At 39.4% G+C, this 16,983-nt stretch overlaps 1 protein-coding gene across 4 annotated transcripts in view; it reads right to left on the bottom strand.

Moving 5' to 3' along the window:
• Positions 1-1,435: 1,435 nt before the first annotated feature.
• The window catches only part of LOC6039745 (ATP-binding cassette sub-family G member 4), a 73,145-nt gene continuing 57,597 nt past the window's right edge, over positions 1,436-16,983 (bottom strand). For 3 of the 4 annotated variants that reach the window (XM_038258726.1, XM_038258729.1, XM_038258730.1), the window contains 6 exons: positions 16,281-16,407; positions 15,731-15,945; positions 15,097-15,671; positions 14,274-15,041; positions 14,111-14,211; positions 3,003-3,503 (listed from right to left, as the gene is read on the bottom strand). In XM_038258726.1, coding sequence (XP_038114654.1) covers positions 3,003-3,503; positions 14,111-14,211; positions 14,274-15,041; positions 15,097-15,671; positions 15,731-15,945; positions 16,281-16,407 — 2,287 coding nt within the window. Of the gene's footprint in view, positions 3,504-14,110; positions 14,212-14,273; positions 15,042-15,096; positions 15,672-15,730; positions 15,946-16,280; positions 16,408-16,983 lie in introns of all 4 variants that reach the window. The other variant, XM_038258728.1, reaches the window with a different exon arrangement.

Here is a 16,983-nt window from a genome sequence, read left to right as displayed (position 1 = left end):
TTTCGAATGATCCCACTTTGTTTACATCTACAAAGTAGGAGGCTGTTCAAGCACAAGCATGACTTTTTTCTTACTGGTAAATGAGCTTTTTTTATAATCAGTGTTATGTGTAATATTTTGTCTAGTTTTCGATTTTTTCGCTGTTAAATTGTGTGTGTTTTCTAGTTTTGATCGGAGTTTTTCTTTTTTGCGAGCGACGACGAACTTCATAATATATTTAAAAAAATACGATCCCGCCTTCAACTTTTTTAAGATTTCTTGACTTCAACTCCAGGTCCTTAAAGTCGCAAATTTTTCATTGCTGCAAAAACAAACAAAACAAATTTTAATTTTCGATAACAATACTCTCTACTTTCGGCGAACTATAAATTGGTGCCACTTTGACAGTTCAAAATTGAGACCGTTTTGCGAACCACTATTCAGCACCCAGGTTTAAACAAACGGCACTAACTTCAGAACCAAGTTTTGAATCTGGATGAAAATTTGGGAGGTTGTAGAGGTCAAAAAATGATTTTTTTGAGATAAATAAAAGCTATAAAAATGAAAAAAAATTACCATATTTTGAAAACTGTGTAATCCGTGAAAAGTCTTTTCACATCCGAAAACAGATGGATATTTCTAGATTCGGCTTCAAAATGGCTCGGGTTCAGCTCACCAGCTTTCAAATGCACTTGGAACAGTCAAAATCGAAAATAAGGGAGCCGAGGACTTCGCGACACAAAATTTAGCGAAATTTTATCACACACGGACATTACTCGAACTCAACGGATTTTGTTTCCTCAAAATTCGAGGGTTGGAGATAGACGAGTTCTGTCAAGGTGAATCGACAAAGTGTCGAAAATCGATGCAGTTTGATTTTTTGACGATTTTTCCGATGAAAATTCAAGCTGAATCGTAATACACTCAACCCCCGGTGGTTGATCACTTTTTCGTTTGACACTTTTTCAGTTTGTACCCCGTTGGTTGGTCAAAGTCAAACTAAAAAGAGACGAACTGTCACTTTTTCATGGCGCTCACGCACACTATTAAAACAAACTTTTGTTATTGTGTGTGAACTCCGTGTACAAAGAGTTCCAAACTAAAAAGTGACCCCGTTCGTTTGACAACAGTTGGTGTCAAACCAACGGGGTTTGACTGTATTTACGAAGATGGAAATGACGTCCAGCCATAAAGCAAAACTTATCGAGAAATTAAAAGTGCAACATGGCGTTAAACTTTCTGTCAAGCTTCTGTGAAGTTTACCATGACAGTTGCGAAAGTTTAACTCCATGTTACCGGCTCACATCTCTCTTTTAAATTTCTCGATACCTTTCTTTAGTAAGAAAGGCAAAAATATAAAAATACCAATTCAAGAAATCGGCCGATGACAAAAAGATCATCCGAACGTACCTGTTGAAATTTCTTTTCGTTCTATCCCACGAATAAAACAACCGCATTTTCTTATTTTAAAAATTGGTGAAATCAAGTTTCATATCACACTAATTCGCAGCTAAAAATCACCAGACAAAATGTTTTATTTGATTTCCTTTCCTTTCTTTCTGCCTAACTTCCTTCCGCTCCTCAATTCACTTCGCCCTTTTTTCTCTTCCCGCGCTGTTCTTTTCCCCTTTCTCCGAATCCACCCATCGCTCACGTATCGCCTCGCATCTCTTCCGTATGTAGCTCCTAAAGTGGATTGTGTGGGGCGTGGAGCGCTGTAAACTAAACCGAACCTAAGATGTATATAAATACTATGTTCTGATATTGTTCCTGTTTCGAATCTCTCTGCTCCCAAATCCAAATGCAAATAATCTACAAACTACCAAAAATCACCAATCTGTTAGTGTAACACACCCCCCGCGGTAAACATAAAGCACGGTCTGGCTTTTTCACTGTTTAGCAGAATAAATATAGAACTTAAATATGACACGTTCTGCCGGCGTGTAATTTGATACGATTTCCTTTTCTTTTTGTTTTCCTTTTTTTTGGTAAAATATATGAACTTTTTGATTCAATCAGGGGCAAATGCAACTCAATTGATACTTTCTCTATCACGCAGCTCGATTTCTTTTCAATTGGGTGTATAATTTTAGCATGATCTTTGTTTTGGTTTTGGATCTCTCGCTTCTGAATGGTTCTCGCCGAGGTTTCGCGCTTAATCGCTACACTTACTGTTGGATATCAGCTGGTTTGATTTCTATGTGGTTTTTACTTTTTATTTGCAGTTTTGCTGCCCTAGCCGCTAGAGATGGATAAATTTTGACTAAACGTGTGTGTGTGTGTTTGTTTTCGTGTTTGTGGTTTCATCTATTTGTGTGGGCGCGCTATTTTCGTGTGGGTGAGTTCATTGTTTTCGAGAGTGGTTCGTGTGTGTGATTGTAAATGTGTGTCTTTGTTCGTATGCTCCGTGTGGTGATGTGAGGTCTTCTTTTGTGTGTATATTTTATATAAATTTCACCGTTTTGGTTTTTAATATTTAGCTTTTAAGGTTGCACACACACAGGGATAATCAGTTTTTCAATCTGAGTGGTTATACTTTTACTAATGGTTTTACGAAGAATGGTAGCTATTTTTGTGTATTATCTTTTAAATAGAGAGAGAGATATATAGAGACATCGAGGGATGGCAGCACATTGCGTCTTGTCGTACGGAGGAGTATACGTTTTCATAATTTCAACTCTCTATTTACAGTATAATTGATGTTCGATTTACACACACTGGGATTTGCATGCAGTTGATGGTTGTTCCGAATCATGTTTGATAAATTGATCATCCCCCTTTAAGTTAAAGCATTTCTTCGATATACTGCTATCGAATGGTTGCACTAGCATGTGTCTTAACAATCACTTAATATCGGGCGCACAATATCGCTTACAAAAAAAACATACGAGCCTATATTATAGGTTTTGTAAATGGTGAAAATACACATGACCACAGACAGACAGACAGACAGAGAGAGATGGGATATACTTGCTATTCTATATACTCTATAGAGTGTGGCTAATAATTAGTTTGGTAGGTTCTTAACGGATGGAATGCAGTTTCCAGCGCAGCACAAAGTACGCGATGACGCGCAGCCCGATGAAGAAGCCAAACAGGGCGGTCGCGTCGATCCAGTACTCGGCCTTGTCCATCGACATCTCCTCGAGGAACTTCTGCGGGCTCCGGTAGTGGCAGTAAATCTCCGTGCACTGCAGCTTGGCCCGCTCCATCCCGTACACGGAGACCATCGCGCCCTCGAAGCCGTACCGGACGTAGCTCACGTACGTCAGCCACTGCAGGTACTTCGGGATGACGTCAAAGTTGACGAAGAACCCGCTGAACAGGATGATCGGAATGGTTGACACCGGGCCGAGGAAGACGCCCGTCTCGACGCTCATGCCGGCCCCGATCAGCAGGCCCAAGCTTTGCGCCACCAGCGACGTCAGGATGCAGATCAGCACGAACATTCCGGCCCGCTTCGGCTCCATCGGCTGGGACGTCAGGTAGTACACGACGATCACGTACACGCTGGTGAAGAGGACCTGCGAAAGAGTTAAGTTTCGTGTTCATTTTTGTAAAATATACATGAAGCAAGTCAAATCTTGCATTCCATCCAAGTAATCCTGGAAATGTAACACAAAAATTAAACCGTCCAAACCTACTGCGGTGCAAAAACCGCAGAGAAAGATGGCGTGAACGGACCACATTTCACAGAACCAACTGCCGCTCTAATCGTGTCCGTCCCATATGTAAAAACAGCAAGCCGAGAAAAACGCAAGTCAATTTTGTCCCGCCCATAAGGTTACCTGTTAGAATTTTTCGAAAAAGTTAATTTTCTACGGTTTTCTAGAATAAACTACTAAATTTTATTGGTTTTTCTGATAGCTCAGATGATCAGGGATGCCAGATGGTTTTTTAAAATGTCTGTAAAAAAGTCTGTGTATGTTTGTGCACTTGTCTAAAATTCAAATATATCAATTTACACTCATTGAAATCCTTCAGCAATTGCGTTTTTATGCATTTGAGAACTAACTAAATAAGTTTTGGCTAAAAAATTTACAAAATATTAATTTAATGAAGTTTTTTAAAAGTCTGTGTACCTCAAAAAATGTCTGACACAAGCCCAAATGTCTGTGAAACACAGACAAATCTGTGCATCTGGCATCCTTGGGGGAGAGTCCAATTTGCTTGCCATCCGCATTGCCTTTATCGCACTTAGGATATTCATCGTTTTTTTATTACATTTGATTTGATTTGATTTGATTTGTAGAATATTATTAAACTCAAACAATAACCCTGCAAAGTTAAAGAAACACGAATTTTTAAAATGTAATTTTATGTTCTAACTAGAGGTGGGCAAAACCACCCTTTTGTAAGGAGCCGCTGATTTTCGTTCGCTCATTACAAAGACCGGTTCTTTCTAACGGTTTTCACTCTTTTTTAAATTTAGAAAAAAGGCTTTTTTCAAGATTCGGAAATCTCATTGGAAGATTTTTCAAATTTTTCGGTTAATACTTAAAAAACATACATCTTTACTTTTGGAGAAATTACAAAGAAAACCAGGCAACTGAAAATAAGAGTACTTGGAAAAGTACACCGAGGGACAAATTTGACAAATTCATAAGCAATGAAATATTTTAAATGACATTTTCAACACTGAAATGTAAGTTTATGCTACAATTTGTTGGGGATTCTTTAACACTGGAACGCCCAACGCATTTCAGACTTACACGGACGCCCAAGCCTCCCAAAAAAGGTGGAACGGTAACTTCAACTCGCTGGTTCGCGGGCATTATTTAAGCAAACGGGACGATTCTTGTATCCAGTGATTTGTTAGGATGTATAGATGATCCTAGAACTTTGCAGATTTCAATTTGATCAAATCTGTAATTTTTGCGATCAAAACCATCGTTCCACCTTTTTTCAAAACTACTGCCTCCGCGGAATTTTCGGCGATTTTTTTTACCAGCCAAAAAAAAAGTTGGAACGGTGTTTTTGATCGCAAAAATTACAGATTTGATCAAATTGGGTTCTGCAAAGTTCTAGAATCATCTAGACATCCTAACAAATCACTGGAAAGAAGAATCATCTCGATTGGTTGAGTTAAGCCCGAGAACCATTGAGTTGAAGTTACCATTCCAACTTTTTTGGAGCCTTGGGCGTTTGAATGTTAAAAAGACCAGAGATTCAAAAGGAACCGTGGCTCTTTTTTGTGAGCCGTGGTCGATTCGCTCTTTTTTTTTGTGGACCAGCTCTTTGAGCGGTTTGCTTTGTTTTTGCCCACCTCTAGTTCTAACTTTAAAAACCCCTTCTGGGTTAATATAGATTCGAAAATTACATTGAATTTCCCTTTAAATAACATGTTCCAATTTTTTTTAAAGTTGAGTAACGGAAAACGGCGTTTTTAAAACATTTTTTGTTTTTTTTTTTCGTTGAAAAATACGATTGAAAGAATCGTACCGCTCATCCGTCAAGGAATATCAAAAAACGGACCTCGGATTCGTGATTAGGGACAAAAGTTACCCCTTAGGACCAGGGATGCCATATCTACGGATTTCTCCGTAGATCTACGGATTTCAGCCATTCCTACGGATCTACGGATTGATCTCCAAAATCTACGGATTTTCATACCGGCTGATAATTGTATGAAGGACGTGAAATTATATTTTTGCGTGATAAAAATGTTTTAGGAAAACGTTTTTAACAATCTGTTTTACAAGTAGTTTTGAGGATCGTTAAATTGAAAAGTCGTTTAGGAGAAATGAGGCGATGGCTTAAATCCAAGGAAGCTTATAGATAAGTAATCGATCTAGTGGGTTGAGGTCACGTCAAGTCGATGATTGAAAAATAATTCTGTTGGTGTAAATAAAACATTATTAAATAATTTAAAACAAAATCGTAACATAAGTTAAACTTGAGTTAAAAGGCAAATTTGGATTGAAATTAGAACATGTGATGTGTATTGGGCCCAAGAAACAAAAAAATATCCCAAAACACCCTGTTTCTTTTCGGAATCAACTCCTAGCGCTTTGCGATGTTCTACAAAGTTATTCACCGGATCAAAACCTTTAACAAAAATTGAGAGTAGGAATATTGTATAGGGTTTTGAGTAACTTTCTCTAAGAAGAGGTTACAAGGGAAAATTCCACATATTTTTTCCCAGTGTTCATGAGGTCATTTTTAGTAACATTTGCTCTACGAAAAATGTTACTTTTCTTCAGGGATGCACCTTGGGTCCAAGGGGCCCTTGGCGAAGCATCAATTTGGCGCCCCACTTTGATGAATTGATTTTAAATTCAAATGTTTGCCGATTGCTTTAAAGAATTCTGATTTAAAAATTGCAATTGGAGTAGTAAACAGGTTGATAAAAAATCCCTAGCCCAGTTTTCTTGTTGCAGTATTTTCAAATCGATGATTTAATTTCTAGTTTCTATTCCCTACTTTAAATTGATATGAAATTTAAAAATACAATTTAAAAAATCTAACATTGAATCTGATTTTTGACAAAGAACTTTGTCCTAAGGGCACTGTCTACGGGTGTCAATCCAAAATTTCGCGAAGCGAAAGTGTAACGATTTATGTAATTGTTTAAACGCTTATATCTTCCACCCAATTCAAGCAATCTGCATGCTTTATCCACCAAACGAAAGGGGAAGTCTTAAATTGCAAAAAGACTACCTCAGAAAGTTGATAAAACTTTGTTAAAGTATTAAAAAATTAAGATAAACATAAAAAATTATTGCAGGAAAAATCCTGGCTACTGATTGGCTTAGAGCACTTAGCAAATTTTGCCTTGTCTCCTGCTTACGGGAACTGTCACGCGAGAATGTTGCACCATGTTGCCACACTTTTAATGCGAACTAGGGGAACTATACCCTTTCTCAGCCTATTTCTATTATCGGCCTATCAGCACTTTGATCATGAATTACAGCTTTCATAAAGTGTTTTTGACTGTTCCAAAGTAATAAATAGCTCAAATAAGAGTGAGCAAGCACTGCCGTTTTACGGCGATATGATGTATACGCCATTGAGGTGATTTTGCTGTAGACACGATTTTCTGTTTTTGTTAATTTTTTCAATTTAAATTGACTAATTTGAGGTCTGCTCTGTAGAAACTGTTAAAAAGTACAATAAAAATGTGGCCCCTACAAAATTTCTGGTTTTTTCCTATTCTCTACGATTTTAAACCACAAACATCATTTGGCCGAAAAAATAGCAATAAAAAATCACTACTTTTCCTGCCCAATGATGTATGTATACATTGCTCGATCAAAGCGATCAAAGCTAGCTTTATTTTTGTGCCAGCTATTTTGATAGCTGAGTGGATCCCGTAATGCATTGTCCACGTGGATACTTTAAGGGGGGGGGAGGTATTAGGGAGCATTCTTTTACTACGTAACGTAGTTGGAAGGAGGGGGGTCTGAGGTCGTTTTACGCTCCATACAAAATTTTTAAAATTTGTATGGAAATTTTGTTACGAGGGTGGGTCTAAAAATCCGATTTTTTGCGTTACGTAATAAAAGAACGCTACCTTAGCGATTGTCTATGCTCCATAAACACATTTTTTGCATGAACAATTGTCAGCAAGGGAGGTGGGTGGGTCTAGAATTTTCAAAAAAGTGTCTACGTGGATGTGGATAAGGTGTCATCCATTGAGTACGTCACATTAATATCAGCCAAAATTTACTGCACCCCCCTTTGTCACGATTTCCCTATGCTTTTAACACGCAACGTCACGCTTTCTCAAAACCCCCCTCTTCCCTCAGAACGTGACGTACTTTATGGATGATGCCTAATGGACGTCCCCTTCAGAATTAAATCGAAATAATGTTATAAAATATTGCCCAGTCTTGATTTGGTCCCAAAACCTCAAATCAACATTCAAACAGTATTGAATTTGACTTCTACCAATTCTCAATGTATACATACATCATGATGAGTAAAATTGGCGTATACATCATTGTTTGTTTGCTTAATAAAATGGGCCCCAGAGCACTTTTTTGAAAAATTCTTTCGTCAGGAGGTAGCTTTTAAGATTCTTTATCAGACTGTACAATAAAATTGAAAATGTCCAAAATGGCGTATACATCATATCGCCGTAAAACGGCAGAGCAACTCTCCATTGTTGATACATCTGAAAATGTTGATTTAATAGCGAAAAACGGCAAAAGTGATGAGAATTGGTCGAACGGCTTAGAGTGATTAAAATGGGTATATTTCCCCTATATAACTAGCAATTAGCCTCAGAAAATTTCAGTGCCTACGGAGGTTTCGTTAAAGACGGATCCACGGTGGTAATTTTAATGCTCACACACACACACGGACACATTGAAAAACACAGTGTGTGCACCAAATTGGGAGGAATTCTGTTCTAATGAAGATTGTTAGGACGGTCACCGGAAAACCAGAATGATTTGGGACAATGGGGTTGGGACCACATTTATAGGATATTTGCCACAGCCTGGAGTGGCCAGTGCCCTGGGGAAGGTTCTACCGGGGGGACATTAATCAAACCATGCGACTTGGTGCAATATGGGTATCAAAATTCATGGTTTTTGAAACTGGTAATGAAAATGGCCATTTTGACCGGATTGGCCACACCCGGAGTGGCCGGTTCACTCTGGGAGGTTCTCTCGGTGTTTTGGCAATTTATTTCCACAGAGGTGCCAAATATTGAAAACATTTAATTGGAATAAATTATTTAGGATTAAATAAATAGGCAATGATTTAAAAATATATAAAAAAATTGAATATTTTTTTAGGAGTTGTGTACAAAGTTCTTTGTCATATTGATCATGTAGAACATAACCACCTACACCTTTTTTATTAATTTTTGCATTAAAAAAATTTAAAGTGATTTTTCTTATTTATTTTTTATTCGTGAAATCAAATTTAGATTTTAAACAAAGCTAAGGAAAAATATTTTTCAAACCATCTATAAATTTTTTTTTATAAATTTTATTATTTCTATATTTCTAAATTACTACAACCAAATTTGCTTCGAGACATTTGTATGCCCAGAGCATTAAAAAAAAAAAAAAATGAGCAATTCTCTGAGATTTCGGTCATTCGATTTTTTTTTGTATTTTTTAATCCGGCTGAAACTTTTTTGGTGCCTTCGGTATGCCCAAAGAAGCCATTTTGCATCATTAGTTTGTCCATATAATTTTCCATACATATTTGGCAGCTGTTCATACAAAAATGATTTATGGAAATTCAAAAATTTGTATCTTTGGAAGGAATTTTTTTGATCGATTTGGTATCTTCGGCAAAGTTGTAGGTATGGATAAGGACGACACTGAAAAAATATGGTAGTCGGTAAAAAAATTTAGTGATTTTCTATTTCACTTTTTGTCATTAAAATATGACTTGCAAAAATCACTATTTTTTATTTTCTGATATGTTTTAGGGGACATCAAATGCTAACTTTGCAGAAGTTTCCAGAATAGGCAAAAAATATTTAAGCGAGTTATAAATTAAACATTAAACTCCTTAAACATATCGAAAAATAAAAAATAAATAAAATTGTGTTTTTGTTTTGCAAATCAAGTTTTAGTGACAAAAAGTGAAAAAATATGAAAATCTTAGCCGAAAACATCAAATCAATCGGATGGTTCATTCGCAAGATAAAAATTTTCGGCTATTTACAAACCACTTGAATACGTTGCAAATGTCATTTTAGTAATATTATATGTAATATGAAGGTTTATCAAATTATATAACAATGATGGGAATAAAAATGTGGCCTTTTTTCATGTAATACACATAAATTCAATGTTAATGTTGCCTTTGCTTCTAAATAAGGTACCTCACAAATTATGGTAAATATTTTTTTGTAATAAAAAATCAGAGTTGTCTTGAAAAAAGGAGTGCAATGAACTCAACTTTAAAATGCATTTCCTTGTGTTTATAAGACACATTCTCCGGGCTAGTATAGAAAATTTTTAAACTTGATTTAATGGCGAAATATATATTGTGATTCCACCTTCGGAATCCTGAAATATATCCGGTGGTCAGGAACCATTTTTCCAAAGCATATCATATCCAGAAAATAGAATAAATTTCTCGTCGAAAAACACGAACGTAGAACAGCAACCGAAACGTTAAACCCTTAGCCCAATGTCTCATGGCAAATTAATTTACTTTCCGAATCTGTAAAAATATTGAGGATGTTTTCTTTGAAATTTCCGAGTTTCTGCAAAAAACTGAAAAAAAGAAACGTCATTCTGTCACGGCACAATATATCATAACCATCATAACGGACATATGCACATAAAATCATGAAAAAACATATTTTCCAAAAATCATTTATATTTTGTAGTTTATGTACAGTAGCACAACTTTAGAAATATAGTTTAGTAAAATTAGGCATGAAATTTGAAATTAATTCTTTGTTGATCTTGATAAAACCTTAATTCAATTTTAGTAAAAAAAATCTTTAAAAAGAAAACTATTTTGGGTTCCCAAGACACCAACCACCTGGATTTTTTTTAACAAGTCTACGGATTCGACTTCCACCAGACCTGGCATCCCTGCTTAGGACGAATTCCCAGACGCTTGGAAACCCGGGCACTCCATCTTGTTTTATCAGTTATTTGCCAAAACTGTGTTATTTGATGAATTCTAACATCAACTTTCTTTTAAAGTTTGTTTGAACGCTGTAGTTAATGTCAAAACAATTATATAAATAAAATTATAAGTTTACAAAAAATGTGAAACATTTCACTGAAATATTTCATAGGCGTCCGATGCACCAAGAAAGCAAAGCAGAAATTTATGGTTTTGATTTCCCAAAATCCTAGCAAATTTTTATATATTATATTGTTTGTTTTGATGTTAACAGCTTATTTGAGACCTACAGAATGCCATTCACTAACATTTCCGATCAAATTTGTGCGGTTCATAAGAAAAATCGAATGTTCGGAAAGCAAAAGTGTCCGGATTTCGAATGTGTGTGTGTGTGTGTGGTCCAATCCAATACCCGCTGGCCGGCAGCGAAATTATGGGAAAGTATAATTTGTATCAGGCTTTGTTTATGCTGATACAGCTTATCTCAGTCCCGGGTATTAGGTGGTGATAGCCCTCGCGCTGCTTCCAATGACCCATTTCAGAATGACAGAGCTCCTTGCGGTCCAATTCCGAGGTCATTGGGCATTGTCTGGCCCCGCCTAAAAATAGAAGCAAGAATCAGAAGGACTCTCGATCTACCTTTAAACTTCCAATCCCATAATGCAAAACAGGGATTAGCGCGTATTAAATATAATCAGAAAATATATAACAGTTGAAAGATTCAGTTTGAACGGATCTCACCAATTTTCTGAAACATCCTTTAGTCCTTTTTGCAGCTTCGGTCTTCCAGCTTCGGGTCCTCCATCACGAGCAGTTTGAGCTTCCTCATGCTGCTTCGGAACACATCCTGTCGTCCTAGTCATCTTGTGGTAAACAAGACCACGAACAAAAACTAGTTCGACCTCGGGTTCGACCGCAAAACATACAAATTTCACCTTGAAACAAAATTATCGCGGCACCCACAAACCGTAGGAAAAGTCTGTGACAAAACCTAAACGATTGCCAAATCTGATTTACACATTCCTCTACCGTTTATTTGGCAACCAGGCTTGAAAGCTCTCCTGCAGCAACCGCCCGAGCGCGCGAGCTTTTTGACAGCTCCCGTTGGAACAAAAGAAAACGAAAGTCGCGCGAAAAACAAAAACAAAACCACTGCTGGGCCGATACACAAAACTGTCTTTTTTCGACGAAATTCAAGGGAAATCCTTAGAACTCGATATTCTTCCACTACAACGCGTTGTTGTTAATCATTATCGTCACTTTTATATATATTTTATGGACCGAAACAGTCAAAAAATACAAAAAGACGCGGAGTAAAAATAATGTCCGAACTCTCACGAGCAGTGCTGCCAGCGCTCCAAAGTTGACTAAAAGATATCAAAGTGAGCCGAAAATGCTCGCTCAGCAAAAGTGTCCGGATTTCGAATCAGCTTTTATCAGTGTCCGGGATTCTAAGTGCAACAAGTCATTTTAATTTTAAATTCCGGTGAAAAATTCTCTTTAACCTGACTGTTTATACTCCATCCTGATGATATTTCTACATTTTCAACTTGATACATGTTTGTTTTTCCAGCTATAAGGCTTTCTAGTCAGAAATTTACCAACACATTCAAAGTATGTTTACATGACAGCTGGACGTTTGTTTGCATCAGGTTTCATATCTCTTTCTAGCAACATTTTTTTGTCAAGCGACTTCTAGCTGGTTTATTTGACTGACTGCCCGATATGTCTGACTGCCCGATATGTGACAGCTACAGCTCGATCATTGTTTGCATCAGGACACTGTGACGAGGAGTTCGTCATTTTTAAGTTAAATTATATTTTTTACACTGGGCCTAGAAAGCCTTATAACGGATTTCGAATCATGAAGTTAACTTTGAAGAAAAACATGTTTGCTGAAACTTGAACATGCCAAAAGATGTTTAAAATGTTCAACTTTTTAGTAAATTTTGCAACATCAGCTCACTTTTAATGAAACTGTAAAAATAAATTTGTTTGTGTTTTAGGTCAGTGCTGAAAAATCTGTATTTGTGGCAAGCCTGTCTAAAATACATAAAACTGACGACCGAAACAGCGTTTCCCTAACACGGATGTGAACTTCAAGTACCTGCAGAATGCAAAACACTTTTCAGAGAATGACGCGCTTATCAAAAATCATAATTATTTATCTCGAACCAATCAATGAACTAAATTAACGTAAACTACGTTATTTACCGCGATCCTGTGTTGCGACCAGCCCGGAAGCATGTTGACAGCTTCCATACAAACTGAGCGTACCCCGTTTTGTGGGCCCAGCTGGCTTAAGATGGCGGCCTTCGATATTATCTAGCCAAACGTTTGAAAATGACGAATAGTTTAAATAAATATAGTTTTTGCCTTGTTTCATTTTCTTTAAAAAACATGTTCAGAAATACGCCACGTTCAAATATTAGTCTAGAACAGTTGAAGTGAGCATGCCGCAAAAACAGTCACGAAAAAAAAAAATCCTATGCAAATTTGGAGCTGCGTATTTGTTGGGCGGACTCCGACAGGGTCAACTGCCATCTGTCGGTGAATATGCACAACTCACGAAAACTGTCATCTTAGGGTCCGGTTGGTTGCGACAAAGTAAGCCCCTCGTTTCCTTTGTGTTGATTTTTATTGTTTTGACATGTCGCTTGGAAATCAATCAGAAACGTTATAAACAATCTGAGCAAGCGAGAGCACCGGTAATTGTACTGTTATGAATTTATTTATTTAGTTTTGTAGCGAAACTGTATAGAAGACACCCCGAAATTTTGAACAGTATGAAGACATAAAAACCTCCCCAAAATGCAAATTCTGCAAAAAGATTTTGTTGTCGCCAAAATAAGCCATTTTAAATGGCATTTGAAGGGATATTCATCCTCAGCAAATTTGAGAACTTGTCCTTGCGTCAGTGATTACCAAACCGTCGGATTCGAAACTTGCCAAAATGTCCAATGGAATAAACTATGTCTTCCAGTACCTACCAATAAAAAAAACAGGAGTGGCGAAAATCCTCCACTCTCGAGGAGGTGATGAATGCTGGACGCATCATTCAAATCAAAACAACACGGGTGAACTTTACAGGATTTCGTTCCACTAGAAGGCACGGAAAGAATGATTTGTCTAAAACTTTATTCGGCAACGAGGAAACGGCGAGGAGTTCTAGTTGCCAATTGTCAGTTTGTTCGTGACTGAAAAATTGTCACCCGAACTTTGGGCTTGCTTGAAGTGAAAAGCCAGCCAGACAGTGATTAACACGAAGGTTGAGTTATTAAAACTACTGAATCGTTTCAAGATTGATCTATGGCAAATTGATTCTATTACGGTCGATAACGACGCCACCTCCACCTGAAATGTCTTCGTGGGATGTGAATTGCCTCGAAAGGAAGCTATTATGAAAAAGTTTCACCATAAATTTAAAACATTTTGTTCCAAAACAAACAAAAAACGTTACAACTCTTATTGAATAAAGGTGCAGTTGCAGAGTAACCATTACGACGAAGAACTTCAGACCCTTGAATAGTACGTCCCGAGATGGGAAAGGGTGTTTCGTCAAAAAGATACTTCAACTTACTTGAAATGGAAGATCGGCGACCGTTTTAGCAAAGTAGAACGACTTGAGCGAGTACCAGTAGTTGAGATGTTCCCTCACGAAGACGGCCATTTCCGTTGGGACTAAAAAAAAAGAAATTTGTAATAGATTTGAGTGTCTACCGTTGACAAAACAAAACACTCACAGGTTAGAATCGTGGGCATCATCGCCGTGAACATCGTAAACATGGTGGTGAAGAAGATGCAGCCCGCGTTGCTCATGATCTTGGCCGCGTCGTTCCCGATGTCGTAGTAGATCATGCCGATGATGGCGCCGACGATCACGTGCGACAGTAGGCGCATCTGGGTCAGCGTTTGGTCGCGCATGATCGTGATGAAGGTGCGCTTGAGCAGAATCCAGAACTGCATCCAGCCCGAGGTGGGAAAGCCGGTCAGCTTCTTGGGCACGGCTATGCTGACGCTCTCGGTCGAGTCGAGCAGGGACGTGGTGCACGTGGGCTTGGACGAGGACACCGAGAGTGGCATCCCGGTGGATCCGGGACCGGCTGTGGATGCGTTTGAACCTACGGCGGTGGTGCTCGTGACGACGGAACTTCCCGTTTCCTCGGTCATCGTGGCCGTGGTGACCATCGCCGGTTTACTGTTCGGTACGGACGAGAACTTGTTGCCGTCGTTGTTGAGCGGCTGTTCGGCGCCCGCAGATGGCATGTTGATCGTGGTGAACTCCTTGGCGGATGGTTTCACCAGATCGTCCTCGCCGGCGCCGAGCGATAGGACGATCTTTTCCGCCGGCGGTGGTTGATCGACGCTGGAGTCACGCTCCAGTGCGACGTTCTTCTGGGATTTACTCTTCACTAGCAGCGGCTGGTTGTAGTTGTTGCACTTGCCGTTGTTGACCGCCGTTACGAGTTTGCTGTTCCAGTCACCGTGCTCGCCGCAGGCCACTTCCATGACTGTGGGCAATCAGTTTATAAGCATATGAAGTTAGCTTCGAAACGCAACACTTACCATAATTCGCCGGATTGTGATAGCCGGGACACTCGAGTCCCAGCGAGGCTAGGAACGGAACCAGTCCGTTGACCATGCCCTGGTAGATGCACTGGCCCTCCGTCAGCACGTACAGATTGTCAAACATCTCGAAGATACGCGCCGACGGCTGGTGGATCGTGCAGACGATTGTGCGGCCTCCGCGGGCCAACGATTTGAGCAGATTAATCAGCTGCGAGCAGGTCGCACTGTCCAGGCCGCTGGTCGGCTCGTCGAAAAACATTACAGGTGGGTTGTTTACTAGCTCCAGTGCGATCGAAAGACGCTTCCGCTGGCCGCCGGACAGGTTCAGCGCCAACGTGGTGGCCGCCTCCAGCAGACCAAGCGTTTCGATGATCTCCTCGACGATCTCGCGCTTCAGCTCGAGCGAAATGTCCTTGCCGAGCTTCAGGTTCGCCGAGACCATCATCGCTTCCCGTACGGTGAGGTACGGCAGCAGCCGATCGTCCTGCATGATGTAGCAGGACAGCTTGCGGAACTTGCGCAGGTTGCGCTCCTTGCCGTTGATCAGCACCGATCCTATCAGGTTGGATGTTCTGCAAGAAGAAGAAGTCAGTACAATTCACGATATCGCCTAACCGCCTAAAGAACTCACTTGTAACCGGCGAGGATGTTCATGAGCGTGCTCTTACCGGCCCCCGACGGGCCCATGATGGCGGTCAGCTCGCCCGACCGGAACTTGCCGTTGATGCCCTTGAGGATCGTCTTGTAGCTGCGCTTGTGGGCCTTGTGACCCTCGGGCACCGAGTAGGCCAGCTCGGCGAACTCAATGTCGATCGGGGGCCTCTTTGGTAGATGGGTGAGCGACACCTGCAAGGAAACGGAACACACACACAAGCGATAAGCTGACGCAATCCTCGATTGAACCTTGTTCACGCCCAACAACGCGGCCTATCTTAATCTGGGGGTATTCCTTTGATAACGGTGAATTTCGGCTTAAACTGAGCGCTCTCACCGTAGGTGATAAGGCGGACAGTGGCTTTATGGTGTATTCAATAAACGAATAAAAGAAGGAAATCGCGCGCTCGAAATTGTGATTGATGACATCGTGCGTTTCGCGAATCAATCAGTCAAGAAGGTATTCACGCACATTTTTGGTGGTCGCAAAATTTGTGAAAGCACTTGGCAACCAACTAACTACTCACCATGCCCTTCTTCTGGCCGTTCTCGCTGTTGTTGAGGACCTTCCGTACCAGCCCGTGCGGTAGGTTCGAGTCTTTGGTCTGGCCGTTCGTCATGATTGCCCCGTTGCAGAGAGCGCTCTGGGAGTTTCTGCAAGTAGAGTGTATAAAACATTCAGTTATTTATGGAAGTGATAGTTTTTCGTAATTAGATTGCATCCCATAACCTTCACATTGGAAAATTTGAATTGGTTTCTAGCGCAAGAAAATGGTATAAAAATACACCGTTCTTCATAATTTTGTTTTTATTTATAAGAAATTTTCAATTAAATTCAGATTGAGACCATTGCAAATTTTTTTTTTCAGGTTTCTGTCCTTCAACAATGTGGGGCAATAATGTACTTATTGACTAAAATTAATTTTTATTGAAAAAACGTTGGGGAGATTCCACAAACCACGTGGACACTTTTTTGAATATTTAAACCTTAACCCACCTTAGAGAGCAAAAAAAGAGCGAGCCGCTCAAAGAGCCGGTTCACTAAAAAGAGCAAAAGATCCGTGGCTCACAAAAAAAGAACCGCGGTTCTTTTTTAAACTTCCGTCTTTTGAAAAATCCGGCTCGAAACGGCATGATTTTTGTTATAAATATAATTTATTGAACTTAAAAAAAAATTAACTTAATCCACCTATGTGGTTGGAGCCTTCCTCACAACAATGGCTGTACACA

The sequence above is a fragment of the Culex quinquefasciatus genome, chromosome 3 (assembly GCF_015732765.1).
Source record: "Culex quinquefasciatus strain JHB chromosome 3, VPISU_Cqui_1.0_pri_paternal, whole genome shotgun sequence".
In the NCBI taxonomy this organism is placed as follows: Eukaryota; Metazoa; Arthropoda; class Insecta; order Diptera; family Culicidae; genus Culex; species Culex quinquefasciatus.
This window is presented reverse-complemented; position numbering and strand designations above follow the sequence as displayed.